At 42.9% G+C, this 23,394-nt stretch overlaps 3 protein-coding genes across 8 annotated transcripts; 2 read left to right on the top strand and 1 right to left on the bottom strand.

Annotated features, from left to right (window-relative positions):
* Positions 1-1,341: 1,341 nt before the first annotated feature.
* Positions 1,342-11,078, top strand: LOC100846097 (probable LRR receptor-like serine/threonine-protein kinase At1g06840). 6 transcript variants are annotated; one of them, XM_024458802.1, is made up of 23 exons: positions 1,342-1,425; positions 1,501-1,714; positions 1,820-2,070; positions 2,607-2,771; positions 3,036-3,180; positions 3,694-3,765; positions 4,061-4,132; positions 5,097-5,240; positions 5,324-5,395; positions 5,487-5,558; positions 5,647-5,721; positions 5,906-5,974; positions 6,245-6,313; positions 6,433-6,504; positions 6,974-7,060; positions 7,142-7,210; positions 7,909-8,405; positions 8,749-8,901; positions 9,006-9,289; positions 9,443-9,494; positions 9,803-10,053; positions 10,134-10,268; positions 10,491-11,050. In XM_024458802.1, the coding sequence occupies exons 4-23, from the start codon at positions 2,666-2,668 to the stop codon at positions 10,842-10,844; spliced, it is 2,850 nt and encodes a 949-aa protein (XP_024314570.1). In that variant the 5' UTR covers positions 1,342-1,425; positions 1,501-1,714; positions 1,820-2,070; positions 2,607-2,665; the 3' UTR covers positions 10,845-11,050. The 6 variants fall into 6 exon arrangements, with proteins under 6 accessions (XP_024314570.1, XP_024314569.1, XP_024314567.1 ...); XM_024458801.1 differs by having other exon boundaries at positions 1,344-1,714; XM_024458800.1 differs by lacking the exon at positions 1,820-2,070 and having other exon boundaries at positions 1,348-1,425.
* A 67-nt stretch (positions 11,079-11,145) lies between these two features.
* LOC100845795 (B3 domain-containing protein Os05g0481400) lies at positions 11,146-14,251 on the bottom strand. Its single transcript, XM_003568185.4, has 7 exons — positions 14,063-14,251; positions 13,785-13,844; positions 13,587-13,685; positions 12,944-12,978; positions 12,705-12,876; positions 12,405-12,611; positions 11,146-11,623 (listed from the first exon to the last, which is right to left on the bottom strand). The coding sequence occupies exons 1-7, from the start codon at positions 14,150-14,152 to the stop codon at positions 11,462-11,464; spliced, it is 825 nt and encodes a 274-aa protein (XP_003568233.1). The 5' UTR covers positions 14,153-14,251; the 3' UTR covers positions 11,146-11,461.
* A 2,388-nt stretch (positions 14,252-16,639) lies between these two features.
* On the top strand, positions 16,640-22,286 carry LOC112270718. The gene is made up of 4 exons (XM_024458776.1): positions 16,640-16,972; positions 18,134-18,475; positions 19,861-19,945; positions 21,807-22,286. Exons 1-4 carry the CDS (start codon positions 16,648-16,650, stop codon positions 22,270-22,272), a joined length of 1,218 nt encoding a protein of 405 aa, XP_024314544.1. The 5' UTR covers positions 16,640-16,647; the 3' UTR covers positions 22,273-22,286.
* The last annotated feature ends 1,108 nt before the right edge of the window (positions 22,287-23,394 follow it).

The following is a 23,394-nucleotide window of genomic DNA, read 5'->3' as shown; positions in this document are numbered from 1 at the left end:
TCTTAGCCCCATGCGTCATGGAAGTATTTTTTGAGGCGAATCTATATCAGAATTTATATTGAACGAACGTTTGCTCTTTAGCCTCTCGGAGCGAACGATCTGTTGACCATCCGATTGAGAAGACAGTCCCTGAGATCGCGCCACGTATCTTGTGGGGTGACAACTTCAGTTCAGTGGCATGGTAACTTTAGTTCTGCAGACGTGGCAACTTTTGTCTGTGAGACTGGCAACTTTAGTTCTGTACGGGTGGCAACTTTACCCCGCCGCGCCAGAACGCTAGGGAGCAAACGTTAAATTCCGCGGGATGGCAACTTTAGTTCTGTGAAGGTGACAACTTTAATCTGTAAGAGTGTCAACTTTAGTTCTGTGCGGATGGCAACTTTACCCGTTGCGTCGGAAGACTTGGGACGAAGATTTATCTTCAAATTCAAGAACGATTATTACTAAACTAGGATTTTTTTCTTTTTTTTATAAAAATCGAACAATTCTTTACTAACTATAAAGAAAAGCTAATAACTACCGCTTATTTTTCGCTCCCTATTCCATCACAATCTATATACATACGTGGATTTTACACATATACGGTGTACAATTTTATGAGGGATGGAGTAACATAAAACTACAATTTCAAGGGATTTTAACAAAAAAAAATCAGTAACAGAAAATTTCATGCACATACAAATTTACATTTAATCTTGTTGGTCCCACTGGGCACGAACAACTTTGACTTCTTTCAAAATCGATGATTCAACCATAAGTCCATCATTCTTATGTATATATTTTAGGTAGGACTAACAAGACCAAATGGTAAATTTGTATACTTATTGGTCTTTTGTTTATTCATTAGTTTTTAACTTGTTGTCTTTTGTTAAAATCCTTTGAAGTTGTAAATTCTTGTTACCCCATCCCTTGAAGTTGTAGTTTATTTTAGTTTTAGCCCTGTCCAACACGATTCAGCATGGAGTTAACTGTCTTCATATTTTTGGCCACATAATGACTGACCGTTGGGGCCAACCGATCAATTTTGTCATGAAATGTGTCAAATCTCATGATTTGGGTTCTCTTTTTGTAGTTAGGCAAATAATTATGCTTATGGGCATTGTTTTTCAAATGTTATGGTTATGTTAGTTACTCTGATTTCATGAGATTTACTCATTTTTCTTACATAGTGTATTTGCACGTGTACATGCTTTTATATATCTTAAAAGGTAAGGAAAATGCATTTTTCAGAAAATAAATAACCGATAAATAAAACACATACTAGCTCATTGGAGATAATCGATTATGCGGTGCCGCTGAAATAAAGGGACCTCCACAGGGGCCAACATGCAAAAGGGATCCCAGAACCTGAGTCTCGAGCAGCCGACTAGCCGAGTCTCGACTCTCGAGCATATAACGCGCACGCCACGACGGCGGTGGACTCCGGTACTCAATCAAGTCTCGCTTCGTCGCCTCTCTGGTCTCCACTCTCCTCTCTTCGCTTACTACCCAGCCCGGCAGCTGCCGGCCTGCCGCGCGCAGGGACAGGATCCCGGTTCCGGGGAAGCGGGAGAACGCCGGCCGTGTGGGTGGGCGCGGCGACAAGCGAGCTAAGAGGACAGGATCCCGGCTCCGGGGTGACGCCGGCGGAGCGGAGGCTGCACACCCCTCCTTGCTCCCCTTCCCTGCTGGGTTCTTCTTGCAAGGAGGAACGTCTTTTGGGCGTAATTTCGAGGTTCGTTCGTTCCTTGTGAATTTCTTTGTTTACTTTATTTCTTCTTAGAAAATGGAAGCTTTGTATCCCGGCCTCTGCATAAAGACAACTTCGTTTACTTTACAGCCTGCCTGCGTTCTTGCGAATCTTGTTTTTTTCATCATGTTGGACTATGCTCCGCCTCATGCTTCGCAAGGAATTACTGGGTTTTGGGTGCATCTTCTATTCTCCTTGACAAAAATCTTGGCCCAGGAGAGTTCGATCATGATGGCCTCCTTCCGGCACTTCTATCAATCCCCTTCGGATCTCCCGAAGCGTCTCAAAACATTTTGCTCTTTCAAGTCTAAGTCCGAATTAACCGCAGCATCATTGTCAAGGTAGCTTAACTTGTCGGGCGTCCTATGCAAGTATCTGTTGTGTCTCCTATTTTTAGTTGGCATGTCGTGGTTGTAAATTGGGATGGCGTTATTATCACTGCTGTCGACTTCATCCCCGTGGTCCCTCGAAGACGAGTAAGATGTGCAAGCTCGTCTGTTCGTCTCCACTTAAAAAATGGTTTGGTTTGATCGCTCTGAGGCGTACTACTTGCTTGAACAAAGGAGAGTAGGTGCAGGGCCGCATGTGACTATTACTACGCAGTATCATATTTGGCCAATTGGCCATCAGCTCCCCATCCATTAAAAAAACCACGCAAGGAATTTTGGTACTATCTGTTTTTTTTTTATTGCAACGAGGTATTATATGTTTTTTTTAAACGGTACTATATGTTTTCTGATCTTAACTGTCGGCATCATGAGCAATTTAGATAGTGGTAAATCACAATTACTCATGTTCTAAGCATACCTGTATTTTTCAATTTGGAGGAAAGATTTTACAGATATGTTCTAAGCATATCTATATTTTTCTTCGTTAGGGTCGTGTGTTCTGGAAGTTGTGTTGTTGGGGATGTGAGAAGTTTCTGCTAATTATTATATGAGAACCATGGCCAGTTTTGGAGGTGTCTTCTGGGTGGTTATCCTGGTTGTGATGCTCCCCTGCTTGGATGTTGCACTGGGGCAAAGTACCGACCCCTCGGAAGGTAATTTCTTGCTGGCATGTTATATATTTCATAATTTGCCGTCTTGTATGTTATTGCTACCATACCAAAATGAAACGAGTCCTGCAATGGAGCTCGTAGAAAAAATCGAATGTTATATCTTATGCTAGCTAACAGCTTGCGTCCCCAGAAATATGTGATGTTCAGTGTGCACACAGTATTTTCTCGCAATGTTCTATTGTGCTTCTTCTGTTCAAATCTGTAAAAAGTTTCCTCCAAATTGAATGTTTATTTTGCATAATGCAGTGGATGCACTCAGGGCTATCAAGAGAAGCTTACTTGATCCTATGAATAACCTTAATAATTGGAACAAGGGAGATCCATGCACATCAAATTGGACAGGGGTTTTCTGCCACAAAACCAATGATGCACATCTTCATGTTACAGAATTGTATGATTACTTGATCAGTACTTCTATCTAATTTATTCATCATTTGTGCACTTCTGTTTCAATATAAGCGTTAGTTGTCATATTTTTCAATGAGTTCTATACTGAATAAAAAACAACAGTCAATATTGTTAACAAAAGCCTTTTCAGTATATACTTTTTGTGAACCCATAAGCCATTCAAGAAAGAAATAATTGATGCCATACAAGTATCTCATGGCCATAACAAATATTTTACTTAAAATTCAAACAAGAACTACCTTTAAGGGCTGTTTGGAAGAGTGTTATTTCTTGGAAAAGTTTTGGTATATAAGAAAAATTAAAATACAGAAAAATATTCCTCTTCCAAACAAGCTCTTACTGCTAAGTGGTAACTGTGCATCTCACTTGATATTGGTTATTTGTCCCACCATGGTTCTGTAGTTTTGATTGTTACAGGTGACATACTAACTACGTAACTAGAACCCCAGTCATGCATAAGATCTTGTTCCTGATAGCATATATTTATGCTATGCAGACAGTTGTTTAAGAGGAACCTCTCTGGAACTTTGGCACCAGAGGTCAGTCTTTTATCTCAGCTGAAAACACTGTAAGTATTACTCTGAGGTCTAAAGTTGCTGATTTCCTTAAGTTCTTCTGCATTTCTTAAATATTAAGCCTTGGTGGTACACTTCACTGTATTCTCAATGGCACCCTATTAGCAATTTAATAGAAGGACTTAAATGCTTCCACTTCATTGAAAATTACTGAAGAAAGGAGCAACCAGTTAGCAAAAACCTAGTCATGTCACTGATGTTGAGTGCTTATCTCATGCTTATAGTAGCTGTCAATTTTACACTCAAGCTTTCCTGTCCTATATTATCTAATTTTGGTTTTTCTTGAAGGGATTTTATGTGGAACAATTTAACAGGTAGCATCCCAAAGGAGATAGGAAACATCACAACACTCACACTAATGTAAGTCCTTCTGTGTTGATTTCCCATCTTCAATATGCACAGAAATCAACGGAACCTCCTCAAGTACAAGTTTGTCACTGATTACAAACAAAAGACTAGCAATATTTATGTTAAACTTATGCGTACCTTTCCAACTTCAGTGTTGCTATATGTATTGTTCAAATTTTAAGCAGAGTGAAGCATTTACTTTTGTTGTGATTTCACACTTGATCACCACTCTTTCCTATACTGTGGGTCTCCTTTTCACCATTTACTAGCTAAATACCCATGCATTGCTACGGATAAAACAAATTAGACTGTGAAGATAAATTAGACTTAAAAACTACTATTATATATATCAGTAACACTTGTTAGTAATTTTATCCCAACTTTGTTGGCAATAGATTTAATTGTTTGCATCAGAAGGAGGTTAGAAATTCTTTTTACAATAGAAGGTGGGGAGGTGACGGATCACCGCCACCAATTGACTCTTTTATAAGAGTGAAGATTTTTATTGTAAGGACAGTTGCCCAAGTATCTACTGGACTTACAATCACTAAATCAATCTTACCTAACACAGTAATCCCTCTATTGCAAAACATAGAGCATCACATTTTCCAAGATTTAAATTTGACCAAAGATTTCTCTAACTATACATGGATTAGTTTTTTTTATACAAAATGCATACCAATGAAAAGCACTTTTGAATATGAATCCAACAATATAAATTTTGTATCATGCAATGCACATCTAGTTGGATTAATCATTGGTCAAAGTTAAATCTCAGAAAAAGTGCACACCCTGTATTGTGGAATGGAGGGAGTATGGCGCCGACGTATTACATTTTTTTTCTTGCCTTTCATGGTGTTAACTTTACTGTGTTCATAAAGGAACAGCATTACCATTTCTTATTTCTACATGAGAAACAAATGCACTGACATCTGAATACATATCGATCAAACATCTGTTATATTTTTTTTTGCAGACTATTGAATGGCAATCAACTCTCTGGTTTCTTGCCAGATGAGATTGGTAACCTTCAACACCTAAACCGGTTACAGGTTGACCAAAACCAAATACTGGGCCCGATTCCTAAGTCATTTGCCAACCTAATAAGTGTGAAACATATGTAAGAATTTTTCATTCCATTTTCAGTTTCTTGCCAGTTGTTGTGTGAACTTAATTTTAACCTCGGTTTTCCATTCATTTCAGCCACATGAACAATAATTCATTAACTGGGCAAATCCCAGCTGAATTGTTCAGACTGCCAGCACTTTTTCACCTGTATGTGGAAGTCTCCTTCTTATACAAGTTTAGTAGAAAATGCGAGTTGATCTTTGTTTTGTAATGTAACCAACACTTTGCATTTTTGCAGCCTTGTTGATAACAATAATTTGTCCGGACCTCTTCCTCCAGAGCTAGGGGAGGCACCTTCTTTGAAAATATTGTATGCGTCCCATTATCACACTCTGAGAAAAACTGTTTCCCGTATAAACATACGCCTGTTTCTTATATTCATATGTTTCTGTTCTTAGTCAGGCTGATAACAATAACTTCAGTGGAAGTTCTATCCCTACTACATACAACAACATATCAACACTACTAAAGCTGTAAGCATGATCTTTCTTTATCTATCCTTATTCTACAAAACTTCAAATGCCTTCATCATACGATGAGTTTATCCCGTCTTTCTTCAGAAAGCAATTTCTCATCATGCAATTCTCCGATTTCCATAAAGCGTACAGTTATACTAAAATATGCAAAAAGCTGAGGCGAATCTTCTTATGTTATCAGGAGTCTTAGGAACTGCAGCTTGCAGGGCGCTATTCCTGATCTGAGTGGCATATCTGAACTTGGCTATTTGTGAGTACAGTAGTCCTGATGAAAGTATATTTCAGTATTATTTTCCAATTAATGTCTCTTGACGTTATGGCTATTGCTTGCTACTTCAAACGTGGGACTTGATGCTTCTCATTACGGATGGTTTGTGTTTGAGAGTATTATTTTGTTCTGAAAAATTATGGAATTTAAGAAGTTCATCAAAAAATGGGTGACCGTCCTTTTTCCCCAATGCAGTTCAGGAAATAACCCCAAAGGCGTCTAATCTAAACTACTGCTCACATACATTTTCAGGGATCTTAGCTGGAACAAGCTGACAGGATCTATACCAACTAATAAGCTTGCCTCAAATATCACTACAATGTACGTTCCCTCTGAGAATGTGTCTAGTACCTTTTGCCACTGGTAGGATCTATACTTTTTTTTAGCACCTGGCAGGATCTATACTGACATGCATTTTCTAAATTTCTCTTTTCTGGCAGTGATTTGTCACATAACATGCTTCATGGAACTGTGCCAACAAACTTTTCAGGGCTTCCTAATCTTCAGCTATTGTAAGTATAATATTTAGCTTTCTAGCAAAATCTTGCTCAGACAGAATAAGAATACAAGTTTGCATCTGCTTCTGTTATATTCTAAAATTGAATAAGTGTCAAAACTTAGATCATATCTGATAAAATGAAGACTTCAGGTTATACTTTCTGTTGGTGCATATTTGATAAACTCATAATTGGCTTACAATACATACTCATTATATTCCATTTGATATGGAATCATACCACATTTGATTTATTTATTTATTAAAAGACTCATTTGCATATACGGACATATGTAATACTCCCTCCGACCCATATTACTTGTCGAAATATTATATGTATCTAGATGCTTTTCAAACATAGATACATTCATATTTGGCCAAATTTGAGACAAGTAATATGGGTCGGAGGGAGTAATAGTTTCCAAGTAACCATATCCTTTTAATGTTCTATTTTGCTCGGTCGACATGAGAATTTCATTTTACAGGTCCATTGAAAAGAACCGTCTAGATGGTGCTGTTCCCTCAACAATCTGGAATGACATCATCCTTACTGGAAATAGAAGCCTTGTTCTGTATGATCCCTTTTACAGAATTTTCCCACTGGTGTGTGTGTTTATTTATTTATTTATGTAATCCTTTTTTTAATAATGCAGGGACTTCCAAAATAATTCCCTTGAGACAATTCTGGCTGTATATAATCCTCCACAAAGTGTTACTGTAATGTAAGTTCTCACACATATGTGCAATGCATCAGGAATTTGCATTCCTACATACATCCATAGGCTAGCCATCCATAGCATGTGTGTTTAGACCTTCCCTTCTTAAGCCTCTTTGATTCGCAGGATAGGAAAAACACAGGAATAGGAAAATCACAGGGTTGCAATGTCATGCCCATTCGTATCCTATAGGGTTTGTGTTAGACCAATGTTTGTTTAATTGAACATAGGAAAAACAAAGGAATTTGAAAAAGAGGTAGGAGTGGATGGAAAAATTCCTATGGAATTTAGTGCAATGGGATCCTTAGGAAAATTTCCCATGGGTTTCAATCCTACAAATCAAACAGCTCATATAGGAAAAAAATCCTAGGGATTCAAATCCTCTAAAATTCCTATGAAATCCTTTGAATCAAAGGGGCCTTACTGTTCTACATAGCAGTTTCAGGTTGAATCGTTCCTGTTTGAGAATAGATTATATAACTACCCCCTCCGATCCTAAATTCTTGTCGTGGTTTTAGTTCAAATTCGTACTAAAACCACGACAAGAATTCAGGATCGGAGGGAATACAGAATAATATTTGTATGTACGTGTATCGTATGAGTACGAATTGGGACTATCAGTACTAACTTAGTGGCTTTCTGCTATATCCCACTGGAAACTTGTTCTAATGCATGGTGATCAATTATGTTGTCAATTTGTGCAGGTTGTATGGAAACCCTGTATGTGGGAACTCGAATGGAGCTCTAATAGACAACCTTTGTCAACCCAAGTCAGTAAACCTGCAAACTTCTAAACAGAAACAGGACTCTGGGTTAAATTGTTCACCTTGCCCAACAGATAAAGATTACGAGTACAATCCGTCATCCTCTTTATCTTGTTTTTGTGCCGTGCCACTTGGAGTTGGACTTCGACTGAAGAGTCCAGGAATCACGGACTTTCTTCCCTACGAAGGTACCTTCGGGGTCAACGTTACCTCTTTGCTGAAACTATTTGTCTACCAGCTACACATTGAGCATTACATATGGGAGGTGGGTCCAAGGCTCAACATGCAACTGAAGTTATTCCCAAGCAATACAAGTTTATTCAATATGTCTGAGGTTGTGCGACTCAGACATGTACTTGCTGGATGGGAAATTACTCTTCCAGATATGTTTGGTCCATATGAGCTTCTCAACTTCACACTTGGTTCCTATGCAAATGGTATGTACACTTTGAAGCTAAATTGTCTGGGCATAATTTATGAAGAAAATCCTAATTTTAGGACATTTCCACTGCAGAGTAAAGTGACAATTTTCTATTTGTAGCCTTTCTGTTAGTTCGATCAGCACTTAGCAGTTATAATGATCTAGTGATTGTCATTGATATGTTTATTTATATAAAGACTTTTTAATGTTTTATAGAATATAAGAAGGCATAGGTTGAATAACTACAAAAAAAGTTCTGGCTTGTGATTCATTCAGTTGTTTGCCTCGTGTCCACTGTGCTTTGGCCAGTTATTCTCAGTTACTGGTAACATGTCTTTTATGTGTTGTATTTTTTGCAGAATATCCAAATGCAGCTTCATCAGGTTTAAGCAAGGTCGCATTTGCTGGTATCTTGGCAGGCACAATAGCTGGTGCTTTTGCACTTTCCACGATAACTACTATTCTTATAATGAGAAGACGTTCAAGACATAGAACAGTTTCAGGACGGTCGCGTAAGTCATTATGCTTTTGTAAGCAATAAACTGGTTGTGCGATAAACCTTGTTATTGTTGAAGAGGTAGCACCTGAAGATCTGTATGACATTAACCATTTGCAGTTTCAAGATTTTCTGTGAAAATTGACGGTGTGAGGTGCTTCAGATTCACTGAAATGGCTAGGGCCACCAACAATTTTGACCTATTAGCTCAAGTTGGTCAAGGAGGTTATGGTAAAGTTTATAAAGGAACTTTAGACGATGGAGAAACTGTGGCAATCAAACGGGCACATGAGGATTCTCTTCAAGGTTCAAAGGAGTTCTGCACAGAAATAGAGTTGTTATCCAGATTGCATCATCGGAATCTGGTTTCACTAGTTGGCTATTGTGATGAAGAAGATGAACAGGTGCATCTCTTTAGTTTGAATTATTAATGTAGATATGATATTTTTGTGAACATCATCTTGATAAGAAGACGTGCTTAGTGGCTTAGTGCTTCAATGAAGAACATCCCTATTAACTTCTGTTGCTCATGTTGTCATGCAAATGGTGCTTTGCAGATGCTAGTTTACGAATTCATGCCAAATGGTACTTTACGTGATCATCTTTCTGGTAAGTACATTGCGAGTCCATTTTTTCTTCCTTATTTCCTTTTCAATGCTGCATAGATCTCGTAGGTGCAATTTGCTGGTCCCGGATCTCGGTGGATCCTGGCCACCCAAACTGGAACTGGGCCAGGGCTCCTAATTTAAGGTCATCTGTGTAGCTGTCAGTTTTGTGAACTTATTTATAGATGTGTTTTCACCAGTTATTTATGCTTTTGACCTCCTGGAATTATATTTTTTATATTATTGTATACTTGTTCAATGCTAATCTACATGAAGCACATCATCTTATGTTACACCTTTTTCCAATGCCAGCCAAGTCCAAACGATCTCCTGGTTTTGGTTTGAGGTTGCACATTGCATTGGGTGCTTCCAAGGGAATTCTGTATCTACACACTGATGCAAACCCTCCTATATTTCACCGTGATGTGAAGGCCAGCAACATACTGTTGGACTCAAAATTTGTTGCGAAGGTGGCTGACTTTGGTCTTTCAAGGCTTGCTCCAGTGCCGGATATTGAAGGGACGTTAGCAGGGCATGTTTCCACTGTTGTTAAGGGCACGCCGGTAAGTGTTAGCTACACCAGCAATATTACAGTTAACACGCTTTTTTATACAGTAATAAGATGTCCTTCTCATTTTGGCAGGGGTATCTTGATCCAGAATACTTCTTGACTCATAAATTGACAGACAAAAGCGACGTATATAGCCTTGGTGTTGTGTTTCTTGAAATGTTGACCGGGATGAAGCCAATTGAGCATGGTAAAAATATAGTAAGAGAGGTAAAAAATCTTCACTTCAAATAGTACGTTTAGCTAACTTTTGAACATTCATATAAAACATACACATGATTGTGAAAATGGTGATTAACTTAAGATGAAGGGATATCAGTGAGCAGTTGTCCAACATGTTCTTGCTAGTGAGAATTAATAGGAAACCATCGTTCATTATATGTGGAATTAAGTGGAACACTGATAGTTACTGACAATCTATGCATGTTATAGGTAAACAAAGCTTACCAATCAGGCAATATTTCTGAAATCGTCGACAGCCGGATGGGACTGTGTCCACCGGACTGCATCAGTAGGTTCCTCTCACTAGCAACCAAGTGCTGTGAGGATGAGACTGATGCCAGGCCTTCCATGTCGGAGATCGTCCGAGAACTCGAGGTTATCCTGAGGATGATGCCGGAGTTGGATCTTGTTCTGCTGGAGGCCCCCGACACATACTCAACAGACATGAGTAAATCTTTGTCAAGTTCTTCAGCAACCGGGACTTACTTTGTCTCACAGACCTCTGGCACTGGCAGTGTTGATGCAAGCAGTGGCGTGCTCTCCGGGGTGCTGACTCCTCGCTGATCTTGGTGTTTTTTCCTTTGAGATGGATCTTAGTATTTCCTAGTGTTTGTGACTTGTAAATGCAACTGTGTTTTTTCAGATTAGGGGACTCGTTAGTTGTTTGTTGTTACACTCTGATCTTTCGTCTGTATATATTGATTAATCAGCTTTGATGTAAACTAGAGAACGTGGCACTGGCATATGGATACTATTGTCATTTCCTTTCATTCTGCTGGGCGTTCCAGAATTTCAGAAGATTCATGTACGGGTAGTGACAAGATCTATGATTCTCTTCCATTATGTACACAAAAACACACAGAAATCAGCATTGCCATCATGTAAACAGGACTGAGAAACCAACATTGCAGTGCTGGAGACACCAGATTAGCATCACATATAGGGGTTCTGCATGCTCACTTGCCAGTGCATTTCTTTACATATAGTTTTGGACTACCTATCCTGATAATTGACAAATTACCAGTTTGCCGCAATGCAAGGGTGATCACTGAACACCCATAATTTTCAAAAGGATCAGGCCAACAAAAAATGCAAAACAGATGGCCTGGCAGGAAAGCGCATCGCTAGTACGGCAGCAATAGCAGCATACTTGTCCGGAGTCTGGTCAACTAATACGCAAACTACCGCCGCCTGAGTTTTCTTCTTTTAGCACCTTTGAGAGGTTCAGGGCTGGAAGGGGCTTCAGAAACAGGCGAATCCTTCTGATCAGGCTCTTCCTCAGTTGAATCTCTGCTGCTCTTGGCCTCATTTGCATCCTCGTCAATAGCTTTAATTATATAGATCTGCAAAACATAAAACAATCGCATGTCAAAGCTACATAAGTAGAACCCTGAAAATGCAATTGAATATACATGAGAACAAATTGCTAGCACTGATGTTTATGAATAATTGAGTACACATGGAACATGACACATCAGCTGGTGATACAAATCAGATGTTCTAATACAATTATACGGGAGAACAAAGTGCACACAAATTTTCTTACTTGGTATGCTTGCATTGATACATTTAGATGCTATATATATACGCTTCTGAGTGGAGGACAGGCCAGGAAATGGCTGTGGCTGAATGTCTTCAGTGGGAGAGAGTGGTTAGGGAGCTCTTTACCCAACAATCCAACATGGACTGTGGTCTAGACTCCAGATAGGCAAGCATAGAGCTGTTTTCCTTTTTGCTACGTTATCATGTTTTTTTTTTCTGTACTACTTTGTTGGCAGACGTGGGGTTGAACTCTTGCGGTTATATCCATTGATGCGACATTGATATCAATATAGCTTCCATTATCAAAAACAAAATACAATCATGTTTACATACTTCCTTCGATGACATTCATGATAGAAATTTAAGAATTTGTTTTCACTTTAAATCTTTTTAGGGCCTTCTTTGGCAGTAAATAGTACACTGCTGCCATTTCCTCAATTTCTTTGTTCTTTTTAGGGTCCTTAATTGGGAGTTGGGACAAGATTACAAGTGAATGCAAGTATTTGCAGTCATGAATCATGAAAGGGGAGTTTCTATGTTCCAGATTGATGAGACAAACCATACTGAACCGAAAAGTAGTACCTTAAATCTGTCAGGCTCAACCAATTCAAAGACCAATGAGTCCCCATCTTCCAAGTTGTGGTGCATCGAGAACCCTCTCCATCCACCACTCAGACCTGTTCGATTTCCAATGTATACAGTATCAAATTCAACACCCTCTTCATCTTCCAAAACCATCTTAAATTCTCTGGGAGGCAGATGATCTTTGCAGAACCTAGTAGGGAGACCCTTGTATAATGGAAAAACCATAACCATGATTGTTAGTCAATAAAATGTATTTACGAAAGTTAGTTAAACGAAATCTAGAGAACAACATCTTACAAGCCAAAAGCAGCTGGATACATGTGATCGAACCATGGTCTTAACAAATGATGGGTTGTCAGGGTCTAGACTATCTTGAAGTTTCTCAGCTCTTTTGAAAGCACGCTGTTGTTGTTGATAGGAAGAAATTCTTCCAGTGTATCCCCTTCCATTCTCCGCACTTCTACTAGCCCTGGTCAACACATGAAGAGTTGGAAAACCATATACAAGATAATCAACAAAGTAACTGAAAGTATTACCTTCTGCGACGCACAAAATGGTCTACTTCAGGAAACTGCAACAACAATCAAATGTCAGCTTAGTATCGACTTTCATCAACAAAGCACAAATATTTAAAATTTAAGAACAAATTTATTTCATCACTTGAACTCTAGCCAAGTACCAGATCATGTGTTGTGTCAAAATAAGGTTAACATAGCATATTCAAAAAGAGGTGACCATAGGCAACACATTTCATTCACAATACATCACAAGACAGGTAGAACTCAATAAGGGGATAAAATCAAAGCCCTAAGGAGCCATTGTGAAATAACCATCTGAGGTCGCTATGAACTTCAAGAAAATGGGATTAGCCAAGTATTTTCAAAATTTTGTTTCTGAAAATTTGTAGTTATTAGCTACGTATTTTGAAACATAACAACAATATCTCACTTCATAGCACACATCTTCCATAACTGTATTAGCACAGCGCATCGCAGCACAGGAGTGCGGCCCCAAATGGTCGCCCAGAGATCATAAACTCCAGCTCAGACGCACCAAATCGCAGGAATGGCAGAAACACCTTTCAGCAAAGATAAATCTTCCTTCAAACAGAGTATGACAACAAGTTATCAATTTCACAAGCACACCAGATCTCGCTAAGCTTGGAGGCCGAGAACTCACATCATCCTTGTACGAAACAGAGGTCCTGGTCCTCGAGGAACGCCTCACTTCGGTTGTGGCCTCGAACTTCTTCCTCGACTTCGGGCTGGCACGAGTGCTCTGCAAAAAAGAAACAGGAGGGATCAATCCACGGCACAACGAATCAACTCCCCCTGAAACGCAACTCGGACTGCAACTAAATGCACTTGCTGCGAGCACCTTGTTCTGCGCTCTCGCGGCCTGTATCAAGCTCTTCGACATCTTGGCTATGCCCAAATCCTGCGCGAAAGAAAAAGGCACAAAACTTGTAAAAAAACCGGACAGATCGAAGCCGCTGGAAAGAATCCGCGGAGAAATCAGCAGAGGATCATCACGAAACGCCTCATCTTCCGCGCATCTACTCATCAGCAAAGGAGGAGCAAAAGAAACAAGGGAAATCCACCGATACATCATCGGTGTTGGAAAAAAAAAAGAGAGGAAGCGAGTGTTTGGCGTACCTCGAGGTGCTTGAGGTTCTCGAGGATCCGCTTCCTGCGCTCCTCCTCGTAGGCGGTGCCGGCGGCGGCGCTGCTCGCCTCCGTCGCCATGGCCAATCCCCTCTCTTCGGCCTTCGCGCAGAGCGAGTAGTCCAAAATCCTATGGAGTTCCTTTTCTAGACAGAGAAGGGGGAAGGGAGAGAGAATGGAAGACCGCTTGGCTTTATTGGCCGAAGGCGGACGCCCACGGGTTCCGAAATTTTCGAATTTGAAACCCCAACAAAGAGATTCTTCGTCGACTGGTGTTCCGGTCTGGCTGGCAGGTGGGCCCGTTGCTCGAGCTCGTGGGTCCCACGTGTGCCGTCTCGGCATTCTGCTCAGTGGAGCGCAGTTTGAATCGGAATTTGCGAGTACGTGACACCCGGTTTGGAAATGGAATCCTGTTTGAATGAAATTTGGACATTTCAGGTGGTAGGCGAATGCGTAAAGGAGTATTTACGTGAATGTGAGTTGTATAATTGATTTTGCAGGACGGCTTATTGAATGAGTTCACTCCACAGCGGCCAACGACCGGAATTTGAATACTCCCTCCATTTCAAGATAAGTGACGTGACCACGGCATTTATTTTCGAGCGGAGAGAGTACAAAGTTTTGTAACTTTGTTGGCCATTCTTCATGGACCTGATAGATGATAGGATGGATGTCTTTAAATACAACACTGCCTCCTTGATGTTATTAAACATGTCGTCTAGTTTGAATTTGCATTTGTGTTCTGCAGGGTGTGCATGTGTGTGCGACTTGGTTATATTTTTCTTAATTAAAATGTCATGGGGGCTAGTGTCATCGGTCATGAATTCTTTTTTTTTTAAGTTAACCCTGGTATGTTTTTACGCCATCAAATATTAATTAAATGACATACGCATGTTCATAGTCAATTAGCATAGTTAAATGAGTACTCCATTTGGCTTCAAATTAAATATCGGCATAGCCATGAACAGCTTACCATCCAAACACGCACAAACACCACGGTTGGGTCCCAACTAAACTTTTATATGTAAGCTACCTTCAATTCCATGATACAACTTCCAACGTTTTACATTTCCATATATGTACACTTAAATAGTTGTATTAGATATGGTTATAACTCATACATGTTAGAATCATTTGTTTGAGTTATCCAGCTTGGTCTTCTCAGAAGGAATTGAAGGTCTCCTAATTTGCCTAGCGTAGTAATTTCTTGCCTAGATTTGAGTACGTTCAAATGGTCCCTCAATTGCCAACCAAGTTCTAAAATGGTCACTGAACTCGAAATCGTGTATGTTTTGTCTATACCTGGGCATGGGTGGCCCGGCCCGGCCCGAAGCCCGAAGCCCGACGTCCCGGGCCGGGCTCGACCCTCACTTTCCAGCCCCAAGCCCGGCCCGAAAGTCCGAAAAAAGCCTGAAATGACTAAAAACGGATATATTTTAGGAAAAATAGGCATAAAATATCATGTATTTATTTCGAAAATAATTATTTTAATTGCTTAAATGGCCTATTTTCGTGGTTTCGGGTCGGGCCGGGCTCGGGCTTCTGGTTTGGCCTTCGGGCTTTTAATGAAGCCCGACCCGAACCCGACCCAGCCCGGGGTTTGCCCAGGTATAGTTTGGTCCCTCGATTGGTATGGTATAACGGTTTTGACTACATGTGACGCTGTTTTCCTCCGTACTTTTTTCACGTGAGATGTTAACAAAACAGTACGGAGGAAAAAGTACTTGGTTCATGACCAAACTCAACCTTACCAATATTTTGTTCATGACCAAATATTTGGTTCTTGTTTGGAATGTTGTCAAAATTTTGGCAAGCCAACCATCCCTGACCAATTATAATTCATTTTTGTTGCCAACTTTGACCAAATCTTGGGCAAACAAAAGTGCAATCCAAAATATTGGCAAATGCAGACGCTCAAAACAATCACGTACACTCACCCCTATGAGCACCTTCGAAAGATCGAGCCGGCAGATCTTAGAGATTGATGAAGTCACCGCAGAGCGTCTCGTTGTTGACGGGTACGTCACCTACCACTGACAAAATAGCACTGGTTAAATCTTGGAATAATTCAGAAAAATGTGACACTCACGTTAAGCCTAGGACTTGAACCTGGATGGTTGGTTTCACCGCAAGAAACCAGAAGAGACTCCGTTCACCGTTCACGTTGTCCGACAAATTTTGGTGAGGTAAAGCTGGCCTAAAACCAAACAGACCCAACATCTTCCGGACACTCCGTACTCGATCGTCGTCATCAACTAAACGGAACGTTCCTTTCAAAAAAAAAAGTTAAGAGAAAGAAAACTGATAAACGGAACATACACACTAGTAGGAATCATTGGGTCAAATTCAAATACATTACAGACTCGGACTCCTCGATCGATTCATCGTGGAGCATATACGCAGCTTTCTTTAAAAACTGATGGAGGCGTACGTCCTCTTCTTCCGTAGATCAATCGCGACACCAGACACCGAAACACGTACAGACGGGCGTAGGCGCGGGGATTTCTTCCACATCGTCGTGGACCGCTTGACCAGCTATATGTCGTCGTCCAGCAGCAATACCGCAGTCGTCGAAGATGGCAGCGCCGCGTCCGGATCCCAGACAGACACCGGCAGCACACGGCGTCCTCCGTTCTCTGCCACTCCTCGTCTTCGAACACCAGCCCAACCATACCACGACGGAGACCGCCGCCGCCGCCGACGACTGCGGCTACGAGATGCTCATGTTCAGCGTCTCGGAAGAAAGAAGCATAATAAGAACGGAGACGACGCAGAGTCCACTACCGGAGATAATGGCAACCAAGGACAGGATGTGCTTCAGCACCCCGCAGGGCTGGGTGTTCGTCTACCACAACGCTCCTGTTAGCATAATCTTGAGTTTGAGTCTAGCCATGCGCATGTGTGTGTCCTCATGAGATTAGGATTAGAGTCCTAGTTCTAGTTTTGTTAGCCGAGTGTGTATTCATGTAGGATACTAGTCCGTGCGTGGTTAGATGTTGTGCTTGTACGTGTGTATATATATACATATACACCCATAACTTGTAACCAAGCCGTGATATATTGAGGAGAAATAAAAATAGAGGACACGTTACGGGCCCTTGGCCAAATAAATTTCTGATCGTGTGCGTCTTCATGTGATTGATCTTTGGGCAAATCCAACATTTAGTATCAGAACGAGGTCCAAGATTTGAAGACGCGCTTGCCCCGGGAAAGCGATGTGCTAGCGCCTCGGGACGGGCAATCGTGGCGGAGCGGTGTCTGCGGATCGAAGCGGTCAATGGGCGAAGTGGCGTCTACAGATCAAAGCGGGCGATCTGCGGTTGTGCAATGGAGTAGCGTGGAGTGGAGTGGATTGGATCGAGTTGTCATCGCGGTGGGCCGATCTTCTAGTAACGGGAGATCATAATACTGATCGCCGGAAAGTACTCGGCATCAGGGAAAACTATCGTTGGCAAGCTCGTTGAGGAGTTATGTGTGTCCAGGTCAGCGTCTGTGAGTCGTGGTTGTGTTCAAGTGCTCGTCGGTGCGAGGCTATGTTGCAGTGGAAGCATGTCACGGTCGAAGGTTGTCCGGTATGGTGTGTCATTGGAGCAAGAGATCGACGTGCGTGCAGACGAGGTGGCAGTTGGTCATCTGTGTGTCTCGGCGAGAAGACCAAGCTTAGCGTGTAGTGGGACCATGACCAGTTTAGTTGAGTTCATGCGTGAGATTAATGGTGTGTCTAATCTGCACGTAGCACGCGAGATGTGTCCGCGTGGGCTGGTAGTTCGGATCATACGTTGAGGTGAGTCGACGAGTCGTGAAGCTGAAAAGAGCCAAGACCAGGAGAAGCGCGGAAGACAACAACTTCAAGATTAGGGGGAGATTGTTAGCATAATCTTGAGTTTGAATCTAACTAGGCGCATTACACACACACACACACACACGTACACCCATAGCTTGTAACCAAGCCGTGAGATATTGAGGAGAAATAAAAATAGAGGGCACGATATCGGCCCTTGGCCAAATAAATTTCTGATCGTGTGCGTCTTCATGTGATTGATGTTTGGGCAAATCCAACAGCTCCGCCGTGGGAGACCTGGCTGTGGCACCCGCTCACAGGCGAGATGCTCCCCTTGCCCCCCATCCGTGAAGACCACTTCATCCCCACCAACGCCAGATGCCTGCTCACCCACGCCTCCCTCGCCGCGCACCCGGCCGACGACTGCGCCGTCGTCCTCCTCGACAACGACGACCTCGACATGTGGTTCTGCCGGATCCATGACGGGGCGTGGGGCCACCACGCCTACGACATCGGCGACTTCCCCGCTCATCCCGCCGCCGCCGCCGCCACCGGCGATGCTACCAACAGCAACAAAATGCCCATCCCGATGGTCGCCACAAGTTACAATTATTGCCTAAGAGGCTGAAACTGAAAGGAGAGCCCGCCACAAGTTCACAGAACCCTGTTCTGGAATCTGCTGGCTAAACGTCGAAACTGTCGTCATCGAACTCCACGAAATAACCATTCACCTGCTCCTCTGGGAACTCTGAAGCAAACAACGTTGCAAAGAAACTGAGTACAAAGTACTCGCAAGACTTACAGGGGATCTAAACTAGATATGCAACAAGTCTCAAAAGGATGGATAATATGGTGGGGTTATGCAGCAGCAATATATCTGAAGAGACACACTAATGACATCGTCTAATTAGAGGATAAGAAGCGTCTACTAAGCGAGGTGATCTTCTAACACCAAACACCAAACAAACAACCTCTTATCACCCCCTCAACCCCTTGTGAGGAAATGATCCAAAGGCACTCACACTTAAGCAGTTTTAAGCATATCCATGATTAAGGCTAATTACTACTCAAGTTTATGAGATTAAGTTGATTAAAAAATGATTAAGTTCTCTATGATCAAGTAATGACCAACCAAGTCGTTCATAACCGCGGACACGGCTTTCCGAAAGATTTATCCCTGCAGGGTGTGCCAATTTACCCGTACACGTTCGTCCATCCCTTGTTGCCACTCGAGTAGGAACACACAAAGACGTGTGGTGGCAGGATTGGGCGACACGACGTTTCCAAGCCCCACAACTAATCCAGGGGACCACCCAACTGAGTCTAATCCGAAACAAGAGCCTGGCCGAAGTGTCGTACGAACTCAAGAGTTGCGAGGACAGCTGGTAGTGGTTCAGGGCCCGCAGGATGACCACTCTAGACTAGTGCCGCAATCCTATATGTATGCAAGGTACCAACAAATCTCCAACACAACACCAGTGTATATGCGATATGCCAAATGGAACGCCCGAACTATGTGGCCCCTGGAAGAGCTATGAAACGAGTACTAAGCTGAGGGGGAAGCCATATCTTCTCCCACGAGTGGTTAGCGCGAAGTTTCTTGGGTCGGCGAAAACGAGAACTCAGTCCTTAAGTCGGCGCCAATGGAACAAAACACCAATGCGTTAGCATGGCCTCCCATCGTTGCCTTGTGCAGGTGATAACATGTCACAGTTTAATAATTGCAATTAAATACAGAAAGTAGCATGTGGATGTAGCAATTGTATAACCCCAAGTAAGGACACTAGACTAGCAAGCTAAGCAAAACTGCTAATGACCAACTAGGGCAATAACAAACATGTGACATGGTAATAGGATAAGGACAAGACAACAGACATTTGAGTAGAGCTGACTAAAGATATGCAATCCTAGAGGCATCGTGACAAGAACCGAGAACGTAACTTAATGCAAGAATGAGAGAAAGGTATTGGGTATAAACGACATGTTCATGGAATGGTTGCTTGCCTAGATCCTCGGTCGCTGGGCACCGAGAGAGGGGATCCGAAGAAGTGTGGGAACTCGGATCGTCGACGGAGTAAGTCGGAGTCGCTATCGTAAAGAACCAAATCACCGAATACACAAATAAGTAACAATCCATAGGTGCAATGCACAATACAACATGAAATGGCATGTGACATCATGATGCAACAATATGCAAGCGAATTGATTTCATTAGCAACAAAGTTAACCATTAGGTGACTTAATTAAAGTAAAGAGCAGCTTTAAAGGACTCAAATGGCCTAACCAAGTATGCTACTGTGTTCTACAAGTTATAGGGATCAACTTTGGTGTTTACATTAATTACGGATGAGCTACCAGTTTTAAAATAGAGACTAGACAAGTTCACACGTTGGAATTTCAAATCTGGGACAGATTTGAAATTCGAAACGTCAAAATGGAAAACTAACAGCACAATTAAATTCCTTACATTTTTCTGATTCCAAAACATATATGGTTTGCCCAATTCGGCTTTAGCATGCATTTACTAGGAATTAAACAAGATTAACACATTTCTGGAATTTTAAAACAAAATCCGAAAAGAAAATCCAACAGACACCTGATCAGGTCCTAGCCACGGTCACTGACGTGTGACCCGGGCTCGCTGACGTGGCACTGACGCGGCACAGGCGCGTGGACTCGTTCCACCGGGCGCAGTGGAGTACCAGGTAGCTGACAGGTGGGTCCGTGGGGCCCACGTGTTAGTGGCCAGTGAAATCCCAAAAATAGGGTTTTTATTCCGCGCGAGGGGGAATCGCACCCGTGTCGGCCAGATCTAACACGGAGGAGCAAGCCACTGCGGTGGAACGTCGGATCTCAACAGATCAAGGGCGTGTGTCCTTTTGATCCAACCCAAGCTAGGTGCGTGTGGGCGCGTGTGGCGGCCACGGCAACTGCTCGCCGGCGGCGACCACACGGCACGGCGGAGGGCAAGCTAGCGGCGGAGAGAACAGCGACGCGCGGAGAGAATCTAGTTTACGCGAAGGTCAACACACGTTCCTTAGCTAAGCGACGACGAGCAGAAGCTCGCCGGCGGCAAGCCGGAGCGCGTGCGCGTGTTTACAAGGCTACGGAGCACTCAAACGGGCGCGGAAAGGAGCGGGAGAGAGAGGAGCTCACCGCGAAGCCTTGGGCGGAAGCTGACGAGGAAAGGAGTCGGTGGCTCGCCGAAATTTGAAGAAGGGTCGGCGGTGGTCGGAGTTGAAGAAGGGGAGCTAGGCGTCGGCGTAGGCGATCTCAGCGGAATTCGTCGCGGTCCGAAGAAGTAGTCGTCGTCGGCGAACTCGTGACGCGGTCAACCGGAGACGAAGACGATGGAGTCAGCGGCGCGACGCGGCGGCGCCCACGGCTCGGAAAGGAGGCGACGGCGGCGGCACAGAATGAGGGAGAGGAGGACCCGTCTAGGGTTTTCCCGACGCTAGGGCTGCAAGGTGGGGGGCGGCGCGGCTTATAAAGGCGGCGTGGAGGCTCCGGTCGCTGTCGTCGTCGACGTGGCGCGCGGGGCTCCACCGGTCGGTGGGCCAAAAGGTAAGGGAAGGTAAGCGTTTTCTTTTTCCTTTTCCCTTTTTCTGTTTTTGCTTTTGCAAATAATTTTTGATTCAAATTTCAAATACCATTTTGAAAAGCTGAGAAGTAGGAGAATTCAAATATGGTACTAATATTTGGGAAATATTCAAATGGGGTAAAGGTTAAAAAAACAAAACCCATTTGAATATCATTTGTAAAATATAGGAAAAGGAATTCAAACTCAAAGAAGGAAGGATGATTCATATTTGAATCTTCTAGCAAATTCAAACAACAAGATATCAAACCACAAGTTAAAATGTAATTTTGAAATTTATGTGAAGCAAAGAAGGGATGACATGGCATGGATGCAAATGTAAAATGTCACGATAACAATATTTAAATTACAAACAGGTCCAACAAGGGCTTAAATGTAAGATGTTGGTCCTGGGCTATTACAGGCGTGGACACGGAGATTGGCGGCCTCCCGGAGGGCATGTACTCCGCCGTGCTATGGCTACTGGAGTTCCTGGGGGAGATCTTCCAGGTCAGCGTCTGCTTCCGGGTGTTCGACCCGGACGACGTCGGCGCCGTCCTCGTCCACAAGATGGACTTCGGCCTTCGGCGTTTGCGCGGCGTCCATGACATCGGGGACAACGTTTTCCTCTTGCCAGACAAAGGAGGCAATGGCGCCTTGTGCCCTGCCAGCACGTGCGGCTTGGCGGGGAACCGTGTCTACTTCATGAAGAACTTCAAAGAGGACGACGCGGATATCTGCGTCTACGAGATTGGGGAGCAAACCATGGAGGTTGTCCAGGCACATGACCTGGACTTGCTTCTTGTTCGCACTTGTCCTTATTGGATTGTACCATCTAGCTAGCTACCAGGGTTTAGTCTAGAGTATTTTTTATCTTTACTGGATTGTACCGCCTAGCTAGCTACCAGGCACTACGGGAAAACCGGCCGTTGCCGGCGGCAAGGGCCTTTGCCGGCCGCTTTCTATCGGGCCGTCGGCAAAGAGGACCTTTGCTGGCGGCCCCGAGAAAAGCCGCCGGCAAAGGGTCGGCCGCCCACAAATTCTCCCAAAAGCTGTCGGCAAATGACGGCCGCCTGCTAAGAGCCCCTGCACGTGGGCCCACGTGCGAGGTTAACGGCGGGTGAAACGGCCGGCGGTGGGAGAAAAAAAAACTATCTTTGCCGGCGGCCACCAAAAAAAAAGCCGCCGGCAAAGAGATTCGTTTTTGCCGCCACAATACATTCAAATAAGGACGCGCGTGCACGGAATTAAAAAAAAAGAAATAACCCTTTGCCGGCGGCCCCGAGAAAAGGCCGCCGGCAAAGGCCATTTTTATTTTTATTTTTTCCCAAATATTGTCCCCCGTTCGAATTTAACCGGGAGAAAAAAAAAATAACCCTTTGCCAGCGCCCCCGAGAAAAGGCCGCTGACAAAGGCCTTCTTTTATTTTTTCCCAAATGTCAATTAACCCGCCGGCGACCCCGAAAAATAGCCGCCGACAAAGTTGGCTTTGCCGAAGGCCCACATAATAACCGCCGGCAAAGTTTTTTTTTCCTTTTTTGTTTGTTTGTGATGTAAATCAACCATATTGTAAACACATAGAGCAATATATATTGTTATTTAGATTGAACCCAATTTGCACTTATAAAATAAAGAGAACTAATTACTCATTGCCGGCGGCCGTGAGTTAATTGGTTACGATCGGTTCATCGACGCAAGAAATGACGAATCAAATGGTTTCCCGGCTTTTCCCTTGTGCATGGTGTGTCATGTATATGTAAATGAAAGGTGTGTTAATGGTAAAATCAAAGCGATAGCCCTGATGTGACACTTCCTTTGCAAACAATACTAGCGAATGGGCATGAATGTTCCACACTTGAGGGAAAAAGTCTCAATTCAGACCGACGGGACATAATTTAGTCAGTCCATGAGGTAGATGTTTGCTTTTTCATGTTGACATGTCGTAATACAACACTATGATATAGT

This window comes from Brachypodium distachyon, chromosome 2 (genome assembly GCF_000005505.3).
Source record: "Brachypodium distachyon strain Bd21 chromosome 2, Brachypodium_distachyon_v3.0, whole genome shotgun sequence".
Taxonomy (NCBI): Eukaryota; Viridiplantae; Streptophyta; class Magnoliopsida; order Poales; family Poaceae; genus Brachypodium; species Brachypodium distachyon.
The sequence above is the reverse complement of the archived record's forward strand: the minus strand, read 5'-3'. Positions and strand labels throughout refer to the sequence as shown.